At 44.9% G+C, this 18015-nt stretch overlaps 1 protein-coding gene across 11 annotated transcripts in view; it reads right to left on the minus strand.

Moving 5' to 3' along the window:
• The window catches only part of Cit (citron rho-interacting serine/threonine kinase), a 166053-nt gene that overhangs the window by 29618 nt on the left and 118420 nt on the right, over positions 1-18015 (minus strand). For all 11 annotated transcript variants that reach the window (XM_060382541.1, XM_060382543.1, XM_060382539.1 and 8 more), the window contains 5 exons: positions 17873-17926; positions 10424-10621; positions 9352-9545; positions 7021-7156; positions 4333-4437 (listed from right to left, as the gene is read on the minus strand). In XM_060382541.1, the coding sequence (XP_060238524.1) occupies positions 4333-4437; positions 7021-7156; positions 9352-9545; positions 10424-10621; positions 17873-17926 (687 nt within the window). The remainder of the gene's footprint in view (positions 1-4332; positions 4438-7020; positions 7157-9351; positions 9546-10423; positions 10622-17872; positions 17927-18015) is intronic.

The following is an 18015-nucleotide window of genomic DNA, read 5'->3' on the forward strand; positions in this document are numbered from 1 at the left end:
CTTGGAGGTGTCTAGGACCTCAACAGGTCATCAGAAAGTCACTCCCTTTGAGTACATAAATAGCCACAATTAGAAGACACATTTCTACAGTGTAGGGACAAAGGGAAAAGAACCTAGCTATGCAACAGGAGTTGGTAAAACCCAAGGGGAAAAATTCAGTATCATATATAGGAGAGAGTTTGTGATGAAAAAACCTCTCTAATCTTTGCAATGTAAGTCAACCGACTCCTTCCTAAAACATGCCCCATCCAGGGAGACACTGCTTGATTTCATCTAACCTCGGATTATCACATAAGCACAGCCACTGTGGCCCACAAAACCTCTTCCCAGGTGTTAGAGAGTCTCTGCAGACTAAGCGAAAGCAAGTTCGGAAAGTAAAATAAACATTGTCCTGGGTACTTTCAGCCAAGGCAGATGCCCCAGTCCCCAACCTCAGCAGAATGGGAGCCACGATGGCCTCAGGACTGGCCTGCCCTGGTTCTCTTCCTTCACTGCCTTCTGCGATGTTTCTTCTCATTTCTACGGCAACAACCGAGCTACAGTGCTGTACTAAGAATCTGGACCCTGCAATGGTCTGGGTCCTGAATTACACGCTGACTTCATTGCAGCTTGTGTTGCCTTGCCCAGCCTTTGTTCCTTCCCCAGTGCGTGTGAAACCCTGCCTTCCCGAGTGACACACTAAACACAGTGTTCATCATATAGCCAGTGCTTAAACACACGTTGGTAGTCTCTCTATGTCCTCCTCTCTTCTCCCCTTCCAATTCAGCGCTTTTCTCACTTTCCCATCTGCCTTAGACCAACCAAGCCACACTTAGCATGCAAGATGGTTAAACCTAATGCTCAGCTTGATGGGAAAGAGGTTAGTGAAGCGCTTGTGTTTGTGAATTCCCAGTGTGGTTCCATCTTAGGGGCTCTGGCCTGATGGGCCCTGTGATGGGTTCACAATGACAGAGGTGCCATGGGGTGGGGACACTGGATGGTGGGAGGTGTGGCCTACCTGTGAACTACATCTCTTTTGCCCCCTGCTCTCTGCTGCCTGGTTGCCATGCTGTGCGTGGCTCCACCTCTCCAAACCCTCCCCACAAAGATGGACACTTCTTCCAAAGCCACAGGCTAAAATAAATCCATCCTCCTGCAAGTCCTGTATGTCATGTATTTTGCTACAACCAAGACAAAAACAACTACTAAAGTGCATAGCTTGGAATTTCTAACATAAAATGGAGTCCTTAAAACAAAACAAAACAGAAGACAAAGAAGAAAACAGTGAAGATGCTGCTGCCTCAAACGGTAGTTTCGGTCCCTCAGAGTCCTTAGTTTCTTCCACTACTTTAGGAAAGCATTAATTAGCAAGCAGGAACCAGAGAAACATGTTATGAGCACAAACGATCTATTTGGTGACAGCTGAGCCAAAAATATTTCTCTAGACACAACACATCAATTATCTGTCGGCTCTCCAAGAAATAGGCTGTTTGTTTACTATAATAAAATCAAGGGACAGTGGTATTTGTACTCTCTGGAATGTTCTTCAAAGCCCTTTGTCTGCTGCCCAGAAAGAAGCAAAGTGAGGTGTGCTTGTGGGCCAGTGCTCCCCTGGGAGACGGGCCTTGGTGATGTCCTTAGACATGTCCAACAATTTTATGAGAGTGACAAGGAACTGAGAGGGTGATGCAAGGAATGGATGACAGAACTGGAGCATGGGTGATTTCAGTGAACAGGAAGGACAGGTCATGTCTCAGAAGAAAAAGGTCGGTAGGATGGCATTTTTAGAATATCAACTGAATAAATATGGGGTGTAAAGATGCTTAAGAACAAACTTTGTGGACAAATGGGCGTAATTTCACAGGTTAATGAGTGCCAATGGCATGGTTACCCTAAGAGGGTGTGTTGAGCCGAAGGGAAAGACAGAAATACTGCATTCCACGTAGACCACAGAGAAAATGCACAGGGACCTAGAAAGAACAACTACCCTGTACGGTCCCTGCAAGGACAACACAAATTCATGTACAGTTCAGAGTAAGACACCTGAACCTGGTAACTGTTGGTGACAGACATTTATTTGTGTGTGTGTGTGTGTGTGTGTGTGTGTGTGTGTGTGTTTTGTTCTTTGACTTGTTTGCTTTTGTTTTTGTTTTTGTTTTTTTTTTTTAAATACTGTTGGGGGGTTGAACCCAGGCCCTTGCACACACTAGGCAACCAATCAGTCAACCAGTAAAGCTACATCCCCAGCTTCCAATTACTTTGATCATCAAACAAATAATTTGGCTCTAGAAAGACAGCTCAATGGTTAAGAGTTTTTGCTGCTCTTCCAGAGGATTCAAGTTCTGTTCCTAGCACCCACATAGGTGGCTCACCACTACCTGTAGCTCCAGAGACAGGGGAGCCAATGCCCTCACATGGAACCACGCACATGTGGACATGCACACACATAAATAAAAGTAAATTTGACTATTAATGTTAATCTTTGAAACCACACTAGCTTCAAAGTACTTGGCAGTTGTAGGCTTTTGAAAATAAGAAAGGACTTTCTAGAAACAAAGAGTTGCTGGAAAATAGTATGTGACGTCCCCCTTCACTGCCACTCTCCTGTGGCAGAGGTTCAGCAAGGGCTGCCTGTGGGAAGTGACCTTCCACCCCGTGTAGGACATAAACCTTAACCAGTGGGCGGATGGACATTCATCTCAGGTAGGACTTCAGAGGACTAAAATGGGAGAAAGGGCCATTGTAAAATCAGGTAGGGGAAGTCAGTCATGAGAGGAATTTGGGCTGAATGACATCAAAAATTCCAAAATCTGAGACCATGTTTGTCTCTTTTCAAAGTTCCTATGGAAACAACTCTTTGGTTGATGCCAAATTTATGAGGCACATACCACACCCAGGGTCCCAACCACATTTTGGATGGTAATGATTATGGTTTCTGGGGTTTTTTGTTGTTGGTGGTGGTGTTTTTGGTTTTTTGTTTTGTTTTGTTTTGTTTTGTTTTGTTTTTGTCTTATGATGGTTTTTAATGATATGTGAATTCCAGCTGAAATCAATGTTGACCAGATGTCTACTCAATCATCTGTCCATGAGCTGTAGAATGCGGAGCTGTGATGTTCTCCTAAGTCAAAAGTGAGAAGGTGGGGCTGAGCCAGGCTTCAATGTGCTATTCCTGGCTTTGCCACTGACTCACCATGTAACCCTGGACCAAGCTCAGAGCTGACAGGGCCAGCCTGCCCTCTGCAGATGGGAAATAGGACACTTGATTATTTCTGTCCTGTTTCTGTTTCCAGCGTGTTCCAAAAGCCGGAACATTGCCTATTCATCCCAGAGAAAAGACCACCTGGCAGATTGACGGGTTCTATTACAGGTTAAACATTCCCCAGAGCAAAACCCCAAATTGCAAATGCTTCCAAACCCAAAACTCCTTGAGTAGAAAAATGCCACAACTGATCTCATGTGATGGGTCACAGTCAAAATGTGAGCGTGTTAAAAATGCCTGCTTCTGCTTTCAGCTCTAAGATACTTCAACTCAGTAGTCACGCAGCCATGCGCTCAACAACCCTCTGTTGGGCACATACTTACTACAGTGAACAGCAGTCTCCATCAAGGGTCATATTGGAAGACACACAAAACAGAGATGCTCTAGCCTTCAAGAGAAGCCCTTTCACTGTGTTAAACTACAGAAAGTAATATATGCGACCCCCTTACTCCACCTCAAAAATTCTAAAGTTTCAAAATCTGAATGTCTAATTTGAATCTAATGACCTGAACATAACAAATTTCCTCTTTCCAAGTCTTAGCTGGGGTGGGAGGCCTTTGGGAGATGGTGTAGTGGATAAAAACCACTTCCTATGCAAGAATGAGGACCTGAGGTGGGACTGCCACTGCCAGCCCAAGTGCCAGCTGTGGCTATGGATGCCTGTAACTCCAGGGCTGGGTGTTGGGGAGGTCATCTCTTGAGCTCACTAATCTAGTCAAAATGTTGAGCTTCCATTTCAGTGAGAGGCCACATCTCAAGGCAATGAAGTGGAGAGCAACAGACAAGTCACCAACATGTTTCTCTGGCCTCTGCATATGTAGGCACACAGGCACATAACCTCACACATACACATGCAGGCAACACACACACACATGCACACACACACAAACACATGCACATGTATGCATGCACACTTCCACAATCTCAAGCACATGTGAATGCATGTGTGTACCCAGGCACGAGATCTGTACATACACGCACATACACACTCTCATGTATATGCACACACGTGCGCACAGGCAGTAACACACACACACACACACACACACACATGCTCACACACAGGCGGTACCTCCCAGGTGGTTCACACTCACCTCTTCCAGAAGCCTCTGTTTGAGCTCCCGCTCTGTCTCCAGCTTCTGCTGTAAGCTCCGGGCGTTCATCTCTAGCATGGCGTGCTTCTTCTCCAGGTCATTGAGCTGGGCATTTGGAAAGATTGGCCATGATGTCACATTTGGTAACGTTAAGAGAAAGCAGATATCTTAAAGATGTCCCCAAACTTCACGTGTAAAGGTTAACCAAGGTCTAAAAGCACAAGTTTTCATTTGGAAAAAAAAAAGAGACAAGTCCACATGACAGATGTGAGACAGGAATCCCCTCTGTGGGTCATCTGTGTTACTGCAACAAGTCTCAAGAGCATGGCTGCTCAGTTCACCTGCCATGCTTTGCCTGAATTTAATGAAGTAATCATATTCTCGGGGCTTACTATATTTATTCTAGCTATGAGGATGAGAAGATGGCCAAGCCCTCCCAAAATCCGTATCTGCCAGAAAGGCTGAGAGCGGGGCTACCACGACACAAGGCTACAAAGAGGCACATCCACGAAGGACAACCGCCTTGTTAGAGAAAATGCTCTCAGAAACAGGTAAGATAAAATGCTACTGCAATAGCTAGACACCCAGGAGTTGACTACTAAATACCAAACAACAGCCAACTAGAAAAGCAGCATTAAACCCAGACAATAAATTTATCTCCAAACAATAAATGTACTTTATTCAAAATATTAAAACTGTTATTAAAAACCATGAACAGCTAGACTTCAAGCCAGAACTGTCCTTGAGTGGTGAGCTATAACCTTGAGTCCAGTGATTCTGTTTCTAAGAATTTCCGGTAAGAAAATTATCACAGATGTCCATAAAGATTTATGTTCATCACACTGTTATTCATATGGCAAAAAAAAAAAAAAAAAAATTGGAAGAAGCCCAAATTTCTTGTACGAAAGCAATGCTTAAATTAGGTGCCTGCATGCAATTTTTTTTTCCTGAAATTACATGTTTTAAAAAATATTTAATAAGTCAGGAAAAGCCTCCAGATACATGATTTTATTTTAAAAGGTGTAAAAGCATAAATAGTAAGAGCCTAAATTTATATTTTTTAAAAAAAAGTGTGTGCACACATAAGAATAACCAAACAGAAGGCTGTAAATAAATCTACCAAGGTCATCATTACTAGCTTTTCTTTTACTTTCACCGTGGTTTCATTATTTTCCACAATGGCCCTAAGTAATAATAAATTTTATAAACGTGAAATAAAAGTGTTGTTTAAAATGTAGAATTCAGATCGCCACTTTATGTGTACATCTGTAAAAAGAAATGTGTGGGAACATAATGCTTCTCTGACTGTAACCCTCAAGTGCCTGTTCTACATCTTTTTAAAGTTAATTAGACAAAACAGCCAAGCACTGGCACATCGCTGTGGATGCACTGCAGAACACGGAATGGGCAGAACCCAAGTATTCCCAAACTGAAATGCTAAGAGCTTGTGGTCTGGACATCCCCCCAAATTCTTGTATTAGAACTTAACCTAACTCATATATACATGACATTTGGAAGTGTGGTCTTTGGGAAATATTAGTATTACACGAGGCTGTAAGGGTGAGTCCCCCTGCAGAGGCATTACTGGCTTCCTAAGCAAGATGCCTGAGGTGCTGCAAGTGTTCTCTCTCACCATGCAGCATCTGCCACCATCGTGACACAGTAAAAGGGTCCTCAACAGATGCTACCATGATCAGGGACTTCCCAGCCTCCAGAACTATTAGCCAAATAATTTTCTTTATAAATTACCTTTTTGTGGGATATTCAATCCCACTGTGAACCTCGAGATTGTGCAATGTTTCTTGTTTGGCGTGGTTCAGCTCTAGCAAACACTTTAATCTAAGAGCTTTCTGTACACAGAATTTAATAAAGTTAACCCTAGGTCAAAGGTGGAGCAAGAAATCAGCTGACAGGGACTAAACAGAGAGAAGGGACTTTGAGAGAAGAGTATTTAAAACAGCGCGGAGAAGAAAGAGCTTTTTGGATTTTTCTTCCTGGGCTAGCAAGCTTTGGGCCTTGGCCATTTGGTTTTTAGGGCTTTGAGCTTTTGGTTTTTAGCTTTGGGCTTTTTCCATCTGGGACATTAGATAATTAAGAAAGGCTTTTTCCCTTAGGACGTGAGCTGAGTAGGAAAGTCAACTGGGTGCTTTCTCTGCCTCTCTGAGCTAGCAGGTTTTCACCCCAATATCTGACTCCAGAGTCTTTACTGGGATGTTCTTTCTTTATAACAACATTTACCTCATCTCAAGTACTTGGTTATAGCAACAGAAAATGGACTGCTGTAGACTCACCATGAACATGGCATATGGAAAACCTGAACTGCCTGCAGTCACACTGGAAAAAATAGTCATTGTTACTGTGCTCTTCTGAAGAATGAAAAACATGAGGCTTATAAGGCCTTCTAGGAATAAAATAGTGTTATGTACCCAGTGTTGAACTTTGGGCCCCAAAGAGGTAGATGTTAAAAACTCACCATCCAACCAAGATAAACCAGAACCCACCACACCCAGCTATGTCACCGACAACCAGGAATGCCCCACCCTGAGTCATATCTGACATTTTTTGGAGTGAGCAAAGGAATGCTTTGGAAATGTTTACCATGGATTTGTATCTGGATTCCTGTTAATCCTGCCTTTCAAGGGAGAAACAAAGATGTTTTCCTACAAGGCAGAAGGGACGGGTGCTGACCTTGTCGGACAGGCTCTCGGCTTTCAGCTTCTGTTCTTTGAGAGCCTGCTGCAGAGCAAGAATCTCGGCCTTGTGTTCCTTCACTGCCAACTCCACCACCTGGCGAGACTCGGTGATCCGCTGGTCAGCTCTCGCCCTGCCAGAGAAGCACAGGCCTGCTGTCAGGAGCCACATACCACAGGCCCGGAGGGAGGAGGCTGGTCCAATTTTAAACAGGCTGCAGGTTGGACAGAAGCCCAATCATGGATCCTACCTTTAAATGCTGTCTTCCTTGCTGACAGCTTACAGAGCAAAAAATTGACCCATTTCAGACTTGGGTAAAAATTGCCCTGGAGCAGTAAAGTCCTGTGGGGACTGACTAGAAAGGCTGAAGAGGAAAAAAGCCATTCTCAAATGCAAACAGGACTGAACAGGGATGTGCCCAGAGTGTCACAGATTCCCTGTGGACATGCAATGCCCCCAACTTCATTGCCACCAAGGAACCAGAGCATACAAGGTGGACCCCATTTGAATTCTAGAGAATGTCTCTCCCCCTTGAGCACAGGAAAGGCCCCATGTGTTTTGAGTTCTCAACTTGAACCTGATGAAAGTATCCACTAACGAATACACAAATTCAAATGTAAAAGGGGGGAATTATCACTTCTCTTCCCACATCTAAGTCCTATGTTGCCTGCCTCTGCATGTTGGCTCATGTGTGGCAATGCAAACTCTCAGCCTTCCTGGATAAAGGCCTGTGCAGGCTCCTAAACTGCTCCAGCTCTGCCTCCCAGACATCACACTCCCCTGTTCTCCACCCAAAGCGCAAGCCCATTCCTCTCCAAGCACGCAGCACTCTCTGTTCTAGGTGGCAGATATCATCGGAACACATAGGAAGGGGACTCTTGGCTTCTTGAGGATGAGGACAAGGATTAAAAAGTGTATTTCGTTCAGCTACATGATAGCAAGCAAAAAAACGGTAAAGCAAGGCGGGACTTTTTACACCAGCCCTGGGAGCAGGCATGGAGTGATGCAGTGCACGCTTTCCAGGTGTGGCGGCGTCTCTCTTATGCCCGACAGACTGAAGGGACAGCTCGAATACAAGCTGAGGGTGGGGTGGGAGAGATCTCTGGAAGAGTGGCTGGCATGTCCAGGGGAGCCCGATGGCTTGGAGGGAAGCTGAGACACTTTCAAAACATCAGTCCTTTACATCGTACACCCTAATGTGCCACAGAGCAACTGTTGCTCCCATGTTCTCTTGCAATTTTGAGAGTTCTCATCTTCTGCCTCTTCATCTCTTCTATTTCAACTCCACTAGGAACTAGATTATTCAGGCGGCATATTGTACTGAGTATTCTATGGCCACCAACTAATCATGGGGGCCAAAAAAATATGACTATGGCACAGTCTGATTAGAGTACCTTGCTTACGGGATACAGAGACCCACAGGGAGGTGGCATCACAGGGTTCAGAAAGATAAGATACCATGCAGAAAGGGATGTGAAAACATGAAGCAGGGCCCTTGCATTTCAAGACCATCTCTTATCTTTACACAACATGGTTAGAAAACAGCAGAATGCTGCCATGGGCTACATACTGGGCATTAAGAACTCTTCAGTTAGGTAGCACATGAACAGTGCTCTCTGAACTGTGGTTTGACATGAACAGTGCTCTCTGAACTGTGGTGGGCTCAGCTGGGAGAGAACTGATAACTGGACAGGAGTATAGAGAATAAACAACCACTTTAAAAAAAAAAAAAAAAGACAGGGGAGAGAGAGGAGGAAGGAGTGGGTGCATTTCCAGGCCTCGGGACGCTGGGTAAATTCTGGAATTGTTTTTGGTTGTCACAGCCTGAGAAATAAGTTGCTGCCAGCACCTAGTGAGAAGAATCCAGGCAAGATGCCCCCCTGTGTTACAATACAGAGCACCCCACATACATAAATGGGAACCCCAGATCTCTAGAACAGAAGGGAAAGGAGAGAGACCCCATGATCCGGATTCAGATAGCGGGATCTTGCTACACTGGTAACATGGTTGACTTAGGAATCTTGCTAAGCGTGTTTTTACAGAAAAGCACTGATATTTATGTTTTCCTTGATTTCTGGGCCTCTGTACAGAGTAAAATCACACCAGTCCCTACCACAGGACCCAAGTGGTGTTTGCCAGACTTACATCCAGAATGCCCATCCTTCCCTGGCTTGCCTAAGACTCTCCTGGTCATCAGTCTGAAAGTCCTGCATCCCAGAAGACAGCTCAATTTAGAACACTGGGACAGTTGGTTGTTCGGTTTGCGGCTCTCAAGGGGTTCAGGTGTGGCCACCAGTGCTGGCTTTCTACAGAAGCGCCAGTTCCCACCTGCTCTGTTTCTCGGTGTCCAGCATCCTCTGCAGCTCTCGAACTCGGCATTCAAACTGGGACTTCTCGTCCCCGAGGACACTCCTCCAGGCCTCCCACTGACGCTCCTTCTCAAGCAGCTCGTCATTCAGGGCCTCCAGATCCATGACCTGCTCCTCCAGCATGGTGCACGTGGTCTTCAGGGCTTCCATCGTCTGCAAATCAGTAGCACTGAGTGGCGCCTTGTATCAAACGGGGATTCCTGGAGGTTACTTTTGTCAAACGAGCTTCAGAAAGACATAAGTTCCTAACCAGACTCAGACACAGTTGGTTTTTCTCTCCCACAGCCCAAGGGACCAGAAGACAACAGAGCAATGGTCAGCTGTACTACCATCTGAAGGGGGCCACAAAGACCTAGTCTCAGGGCAGGGTTGTGGGGCACACACCTACAGTCCAAGCACTCATGAGAAGGTCAAGAGTTCACTGTCAGCGTAGGCTGCACTAGGCTAGGTGAAGTTACACGGTAAGACACTGTCTTTATTTTATGTGCGTGTGAGTGTGTCTGTCTGTTTGAGTGTATGCCACATGTGTGCAAGTACCTATGGAGGCCAGAAGATGGTGTTGAACCCCTTGGAACTGGAGGTTACAGACTGCTGTGAGCCACCCAATATGGGAGTGCTGGGAACTACCTTCTAAAAAGAAGCAACTTAAATTAGAGCTCTTAACTTCTGAGTCATCTCTAGCCCCAGCACCCACTTTTTTTGTTGTTGTTGTTGTTTTGGTTTTTTTTGTTTGTTTGTTTTTGTTTTTTTGAGACAGGGTTTCTCTGTGTAGCCTTGGCTATCCTGGACTTGCTTTGTAGACCAGGCTGATTTCAAACTCACAGAGATCTGCCTGCCTCTGCCTCCCCGAGTGCTGAGATTACAGGTGTGGGTCACTGGGCCCAGTTCCCAGGACCCACTTTAAAAGCGATTTTAAAGACTAATCCTTGGCTATCAACTGGGATTGGCAGGAGCCAGCCCAGTCTCAGAACCCCCAGAGAGAACCCTTCTAAGAGTCCTTCAGGGAGCCTGGGCCTAGCCTGCCCACTTACTTGCTTCTGGCTGGTGAGCTGCATCTCCCGCTCGGTGATCTCACGGCGGAGATGGTCCACCTCGCTCCGCAGCTGCACGATCTCGTCATTGGCACCAGAGGCCTCATCGAGTTGTTTGGACAAGTAGAAGTTTTGGTTGTTGAGCTCAGCATTGTCCTCAGTCAGCTGGTTCAGCTGCTCTTCCAGGTCAGTGATGACCTATGAAAACAGGGAGGGGAGAGGGAGGTATATATCGGAAAAGGTCACCATCAGCAAGGAAATGCTTCTAGAAAGCTGCTGTGAGATAGCATCACATAGGAAGATAATGGGAACCAACATGTAGCTATTTGTCTTGATGCCAAACCCAAGCTCCCTCACCAACTCGCTAAACAAGTACAAGGCGGGGGGTCACCTTCCTCTCTAACTTGAGGTACATCTAGAAAATACAGCAAGAGCCAATCAACCAAGTGCTAAACAGATGGGGTAAGCTCAAATGAGATCCAGTTAATAGCAGGAAGAGTTATGCAAAGGGTGGGGGGACCAGGGGTCAAGGAGAGAGGGCCAACTGGAATTGCAATCATCTAATTAAACGGAACTCAACCTTGACACCACCTACAGGATACCACCACTGCCAGAGTCTGAGAAAGCGAAATAAAGTTCTATCAGAGAAAAATCACGACGAAAGATACTAAGGGGTTATTTTAATAAAGTCACAGGCAGAGAATTTAATTCTGTGCAACAAAGGGGGAAGGACTCTGAAGGGGAGCGTGGATAATTCTCAGGATACAATTCCACATCACGATTCAGCTCTAATAGATTCTGCTACACATTGAGTTCTCCAAGTATATGAAATTGTCATTTTATTGAGAGAGATTTAATCTGGTTTTACTAAATTATTTCCCTGCTGAATGGCAGAATGACTTCAATTTCGGTGTGTGTAGCTGGCCTATTCTCGTTGCCAAAGCTCAGTATCGGCGCTCGCGAAGAACATTTATATAAGATACTTTAGAAGTTTAAGGGTAATTTTCTCATAATAGTTAGAATAAGGCACACAGACCATAAATTAAATTTTATGCAACAAAAAGTAGTAAATTAAAAGGAGATGTCTTTAAGCCTACAATTATTAACTGTTTCGGGTTTCCACACCTACCATAGATACAGTTCGTGTCTGTTAGCACTGCTTACATGCCTAATTCCTTATTTCAACCCTCTTAATCAATTTAAAAAATTCAAGTCTTCCTGGGCACACAGAACTGAAGAACATAAATTAAGGACATTTCTTTGACATCCCCAGGAAGCATATTTTCCTGAGCTGTTGGCCTCTTGGGACAGGAAGTGGTCTAGTAACCTGTAAGGAACGTGGAAACCCACACTGATTCCTGTGTGCTCGTTAGAGGTACACTGTGAGCTGTGAAAGGGCAATGAAGACTCTGGCCAGGCACTAGGACAAAAAAAGCTTCCTTAAAAACCCAGAAAAGGAACGGCGAGCTGTGCCACTCCCCGAAGACATTTCGCCTCAAATGGTCATGTCATCACCCTTCTGGTGACATGGCTAAGTCGAGACAGACAATTGGACACATTCAACCTATCTTCATACTACACAAAGGAAACATCCCTGTTGGAGGTTGGTCTGATGCATGTCACTACCCTCAAGGTCTGTGTACATCCATCCGTGTTGTGTAAACCTACCTGATTGGCTAATGAAATGGCCTATTCCTGGGCAGGTCAGAATGGGGTAGGTGTGGCTAAGGTTCCCGGGCTTGGAGAGGACAGAGAGAGACACAGGAGACAGACAGATGGGAAAAGAGGAAGAAGGAGGACATCACAATGGATTAGCCTGAAATCTAACCCATCACAAGGGGTTAGAAGAAATCTCGTGGAACTGGGAGGAAGGACTCCAATAATGGCATGAAAAGGCCCAGGTGAAGACTAAAAGCAAGGATCTATAGGATTATGGATGGAAGATAGGATGGTTAAGGAGGATGGCATTGGGTGGGGGCTCGGAGATGGATGGTGTAGGTAGGAATATCTGCCCGGCCCAAGGTAAATAAAGTAATTATAAATCTAACCGGTGTCTGTGTCTTATTATTTATGATATCGGGTTAGATAATACTGCCGTGATAATCACAGGGCAAATAACATTAAACATTATACAGCCCAACACTTTTTTTATTATTTACTACAATACTCCCCCTTGAGGTCCTTCACCTACACTGGAAATATCTCCATTTAAACATTTGCTTCTTTCTGCCCCTTCCCCAAAGAAAAGTAACACAATGGGGCAAACAAGCAAGCCTGTCCTGTAAGACTCTACCACTCCAAATGAGTCTGAACTTGGGCGGGTTTCTCCATCTATGACTTGGAAATAAATACTATATATACCCTTCGTCTTTCATTTTTAAACTATCTAATATCTATTCAAGTTCTGTGGCATAAGAGATATACAGGATATAAATTAATGACCAAACAATGCTTTGTTCTGAAAGCCCCTTGGGGAACAGACTAACTGCAGAAAATCTATTCAGAGTATATATAATTTCCTTGCCATTCAAGGTTATATTTAAGCTTTAGGTCACCTACTTCCTTTCTTTGATTCATGAGGGAAAAAAAAACAAAAAAAAAAACAGTGTATTATGAGCCCATTTCTGTCATAAAATTATAAAGAGCTAAAGAAGAAACCCACGAAAAAGTAATGAGGTGGCAAGGTCCAGGCTTGTCACCACACTGAGGTAAGTCAGCTAGAAGAGAAGGAAGTGCTCCTCTCTTCCCCAAGTCATTGGGTCTGTGAGGGACTTGCCTCGTGGCTTCTATTGCCAGCATTTGATCTCTAGTTCTGTATTTGTTAATGTCTCTATTTCCTTCGTTGACTAGATAAAGGTAATGTGTGTGACAGCGAGTGAGCATGTGTCCCCACACTGGGCTTTAAAGCATTTCAACTCACTGGACTAGCCAGGTGTGGTGACACACACCTTTAGTCCCAGCGCTCGGGAGGCAGAGGCAAATGGGTCTCTGTGAGTTCGAGGCCAACCTGGTCTACAGAGTGAGTTCCAGGACAGCCAGAATTACACACAGAGAAACCCTGTCTCGAAAAACAAAAACAAAAACAATTGTTTGGACTTTCCCCTGCCTTCATCAGAACATGCTGGCGTCCACCCCTTCCAGGCAGCTGAGGTGAGGCTGCAGGGATATGTTAGCCATGTCTCGGCCCACTTTATCGCAGCTACAGACACTGGAGCCAACATGAGACACTGGAACCCAATGAAAGTAAAAAAAAGCAATCCCTTCAACATATCTTTGGGGTGAGTGTACCATTTTATAGATGGGGAAATTGAGGCAACCAAGAGGCTAAGGGCTAGTTGATTTAAAATAAAATTAAAAAAAAAAAAGTCAAAACTTGAGCCCAGCCCTGAAACCCAAGACTTTGTTCTTGGTACCCCTAATTACACGATGCTGAAACATCTGAAACAGAGGACAGGAGCTTTCTCACTACTTAGATCTTCTGCTTCTGTTTCTCTGAGGCATACACACAGCCTAGACTGGCCTCAAACTCAACAGCTTCCTGCTTTGGCCTCTTCAGGGCTGGGATCACGATGTATGCCAGGACGCCTGGTGCGCTTCTTGCTTCTGAACCAGGTAATATGCAAAACATTCTTAGGTTATCTTTGTTAAATTCTTCCCACAGATAGTCTGTTTAGTGACAGACTCAGTTATGAGAGTCTATTAACTTTTAGGCCCTAAGAACAGAGGGTTAAAAAAAAAAAAAGATAAATGGAAAGCCTAGTTCTACCTTCATAGTAAAAAAACAAAAAACAGACAGGGCGGTGGGGAGGGTAGGGGGTACAGCCTACACAATGGGGGCCAGCTGGGTTTTGTAGGATGTTTTGGTGCAATTCTAAAAGAGAATAAGAATATAAAACTGTCTACTCTTCAGTGTCAAAAAAAAAAAAAGAAAAAAGAAAAAAGAAAAAAAGAAAGGAAGAGAGAAAAGAAAAAAGACCTGAGTTCTTTCTTTGGGGTTATCTGTCACTTCCCAAGGCCACCTTGAGAACCTCACCATCACAGAACTGCAACGTTGACCCCTCACACTCAACCAGGAGACAAAGAGCAAGAGCAGGCGAAGGAAGAGAGCTGATGGCATGTCAGGGTGGAAGGAGCCAATCAAACAATAAGCATCAGCAGGAAAGACTCGGGACCGAAATCCTATTTTAATGCCTACTTTCCCGAAGGCAGCTATTTGCATTTTATTTATTTTTAATCTTATAGCTGACAGATTGATTCATAATTAAAGCTGTGTCATATGCTTGCCCACCAACTCCCCTCTAAAACAGACTTAGGGAGGGGTTTAGGTGCCAGATTGAATCAAATCCTTTTTTTAAAATCCCTTCAAAACACAGAAATGGTCTGAGTCTGGAGGCCTCCTGCCCCCCTCCTCTGGAATCGCTAACTGGGCACTCCTCCACTGAGTCATTATGGAGTCCTTAGCAGTAACAGAGGCGATACTTCCTAGCAGAAGCAATCCTGGACAGCAGGAAAGGAGAAGGAACACCCAGGACAAGCTCCCTCCCTCATAAGCTTTAAAATAGGCGTGAGATGGACTGTGTCACTGAGACCCTCTATTGTGGCTAAATGTCTTGGGGCAGTAGTTCCCAGACTTTTAAAAGTAGAGAGGCCATTTTTTTCCAAACCAAAGCTTATGCTAGGCGGCCAAGGTAACAGGAAGCCAATGTCACTTAGTCTTTTTCGTGGGCCAAGCCTTTGAATGCACATTGCATGGCCTCATTTAACTGCTGTAGGAGGCGGTGTCAGCTCCAGTGCCCAGGGTCCCTGCTACTGATGTCCTGCTGCTTCTAGAACTCTAGTCCTTGTCGGAATCAGGCAGGTCCCCATCATCCCTCTTCTGGAACCCACACCACAGTCACTAACTGTGAGCTGGGACAATCAACATCATGGTGGAGGAGAGGCCACATAGGAGCTTGGGAGGATGCAGGGGGTAGGCCGCTAGAGGCCGCCTTATGCTATGGCCCCTGTCCGCCTGACCCCAGGCGCCATGGCTTCAACCTCTGCGTCCCGCAGCTGTTCCAGTGGAGGGCACTTTGTCAGGTCCCCCACACCACCACCTTTGGAAAGTGTTCCAAAGGCCTTGTCACCACATACCAGTGGTAAAGGAAACAAATATGATAAGTCACTGTCTCAGAGAAATCAAATTTAGAAACTATAAGCATTATGTAAGTTAAGCCAGAAATCAAGTTAATTCCACATAGCCACAGCTTCCCTTACGGTCAGAATTTTACAGATGGCGACCAGGCTCCCCAGGAAAGCAGGCAAACTTGTAAGGGTACTGTGTGCTTCTTATCCCGAGCATGTTGGTTTCCCGGGTGTATACACATTCTGAAAGCCCTCAAGTCTATCCTCTATCATTACACCTCAATCAGACACAAAAACGACTATTTTCAATTCCTTATGCTAAAGGAAGTATAAAAAGGTCTTTAGGCAAATGGAACAAATCAAAATAACTGATTGATATATTTAAAAAGTATCTAAGTTTAAGGAAGACTTAGTCACATAAAGGAGTCACAGTTAATGTCTTTTGCTATTGATTAGACAATTGATCGGTATCAATTTATAAGAGCTTATGATCATTATGGAAAGGAAAGTATGCTGTTTAATAGGCTTCATATTTCTGAATAAAAAATAGTTATATTTTCATCTGTTAGATCTAGCAACCTTTCCCTTTGCAGGTTCCTTGTTCTACGAGATATTTAAGTCCACTGGAAAGAATCCCAGGAAAAGAATGGTGGCCTGTGACTGAAACTGCAGTACTTGAAAGGCTGGGGCAGGAGGATAGCAAGTTCAAGGTCAGCCTGAGCTACATGGTGAGATCCTGTTTCAAAATGCTTGAATAAGAAAGGAACGAGAGAACTCATATGGACGGAAGTCACACAAGGGTCTGTGTCACTTTGTAGTCATTCAAAAGCATGTATGTGGTATAAGCAAATCACTGGTGCTGTAATAAGAAACTAAAACTACTAGATGGATGAGAACAGGATCCAAATCCACCAGTTCCGCAAGGAAGGGGGAGCAGGCAGAGCTGACCGGCATCAGAGGCAGGCCCGTTCCCCCACTGCAACCAGACGGACTGACCAAAACTGCCTGACAAGCACAAATGCATCTCATGGCCTAGGAGTTCCATCCCTGGTCACATGATCCACGCTTGCAGCCATCAGGGGACCTTCCCTAACAGCTTCATATGGAAAGGATCCAAATGTCCATCAGGGGGAGAATGGACCAAACTGTGGTCCTACCCTCACACTGAAAACACACTAAGGAAAACGAAAAAAAGCAAAGTGTTGCCAGGTCCACACAAAAGACCTCCACAGACAATTCAAAGCAAGACTCCCTGCAGCTGCATCTACACTGTGGCTACTCAGGTAGCTAAGATTCAAACCTTTGACAGAGTATGCCTAAGACTGAACACCCAGTTATCAGGGTCCCTGTGAAGTAAAAAGGACAGCAGTACACACATGGGGGCGGGGGTGTTTCTAAATGCACAGACGTAAATAGTACAAGCTGGGACAGTATCAACGAGGACTGAGAAAGTAAACGGTCCACAAAAAGACCAAAGACACAGAAGCAGAGAAGGATGCCGTCCTCATCTCCTAAAAGGGGCCTATTTCCATCCTTCATTTTGATCAAAAATAGATCTTGCTTTTCCACTGATTTGACGAGATTATGTAACCCATGAGCGATGCTTGTCTGCTGATGGAACTCTCAGCACAAAAGTGATGTCACCAGCGAGGGTCCTAAGCTGTGAATTTACATACTAAATCAGGAGAGTTTTCTCTGTTAGGAAGATAAACTTTTTTGGTCCCCAGGAGAACTAATTGGCCCTACTTCACGGCAGAGGCCACAGGCTGGAGAGGCCACAGGCTGGAGAAGCCATGTAGAAAGCCAGTCCCTGGCATTTGGACGGTTTCTTGCCTGGGTGGGCCATGGACCCTCCTGGGCATTGAAGAAGGGGGTAAGCTGCCTTGAGAGCTTTGTTGAAGCTACTGGATCTACTTACAGTCTCACGGTGAGGGGGAAAATAAAATGTTTTTGGCTTTCTATTTTAAGATAAGTTTTCACTCTGTAGCCCAGACTAGTCTTGATGTCACTATTCTCCTGCCTCAGCTACCTTTACAGGTCTGTGCACACCACCACCACCACCCCCCCGCTGGTGCTGGGGGGTGCTGGCTTCACAGCATTTATACTGTGCTGGTAGAGAATTATTTGACTATTTAAACCATTCCAACTATCTGCCCCTCCCAAAGCTAAAGAATGGCAGCACCCTGAAAAACTAAAACAAAACAAAGCATTACAGGCTTCAAGCTGCAAGAGTGTATGAAAAATCAGCCACCAACACCATGAAACTACAGAGAGTGTCCCCCTTCGCTGCCCCTGCTTTAGTCTGCTCAACTCATTTATACTCACAGTACAGCTGTTGCGAAGGGCATCGAATTTGCGCTGGATTTCATCTCTATGTGCCTAGAAGGTAAGAAGTGCATTATGAATTTTTCATAGGGTAGAATGCAATTCTATATGCTATGGGTCGAACACAGAGAGCAGCAATTTGC

This window comes from Meriones unguiculatus, chromosome 4 (genome assembly GCF_030254825.1).
Source record: "Meriones unguiculatus strain TT.TT164.6M chromosome 4, Bangor_MerUng_6.1, whole genome shotgun sequence".
Taxonomy (NCBI): Eukaryota; Metazoa; Chordata; class Mammalia; order Rodentia; family Muridae; genus Meriones; species Meriones unguiculatus.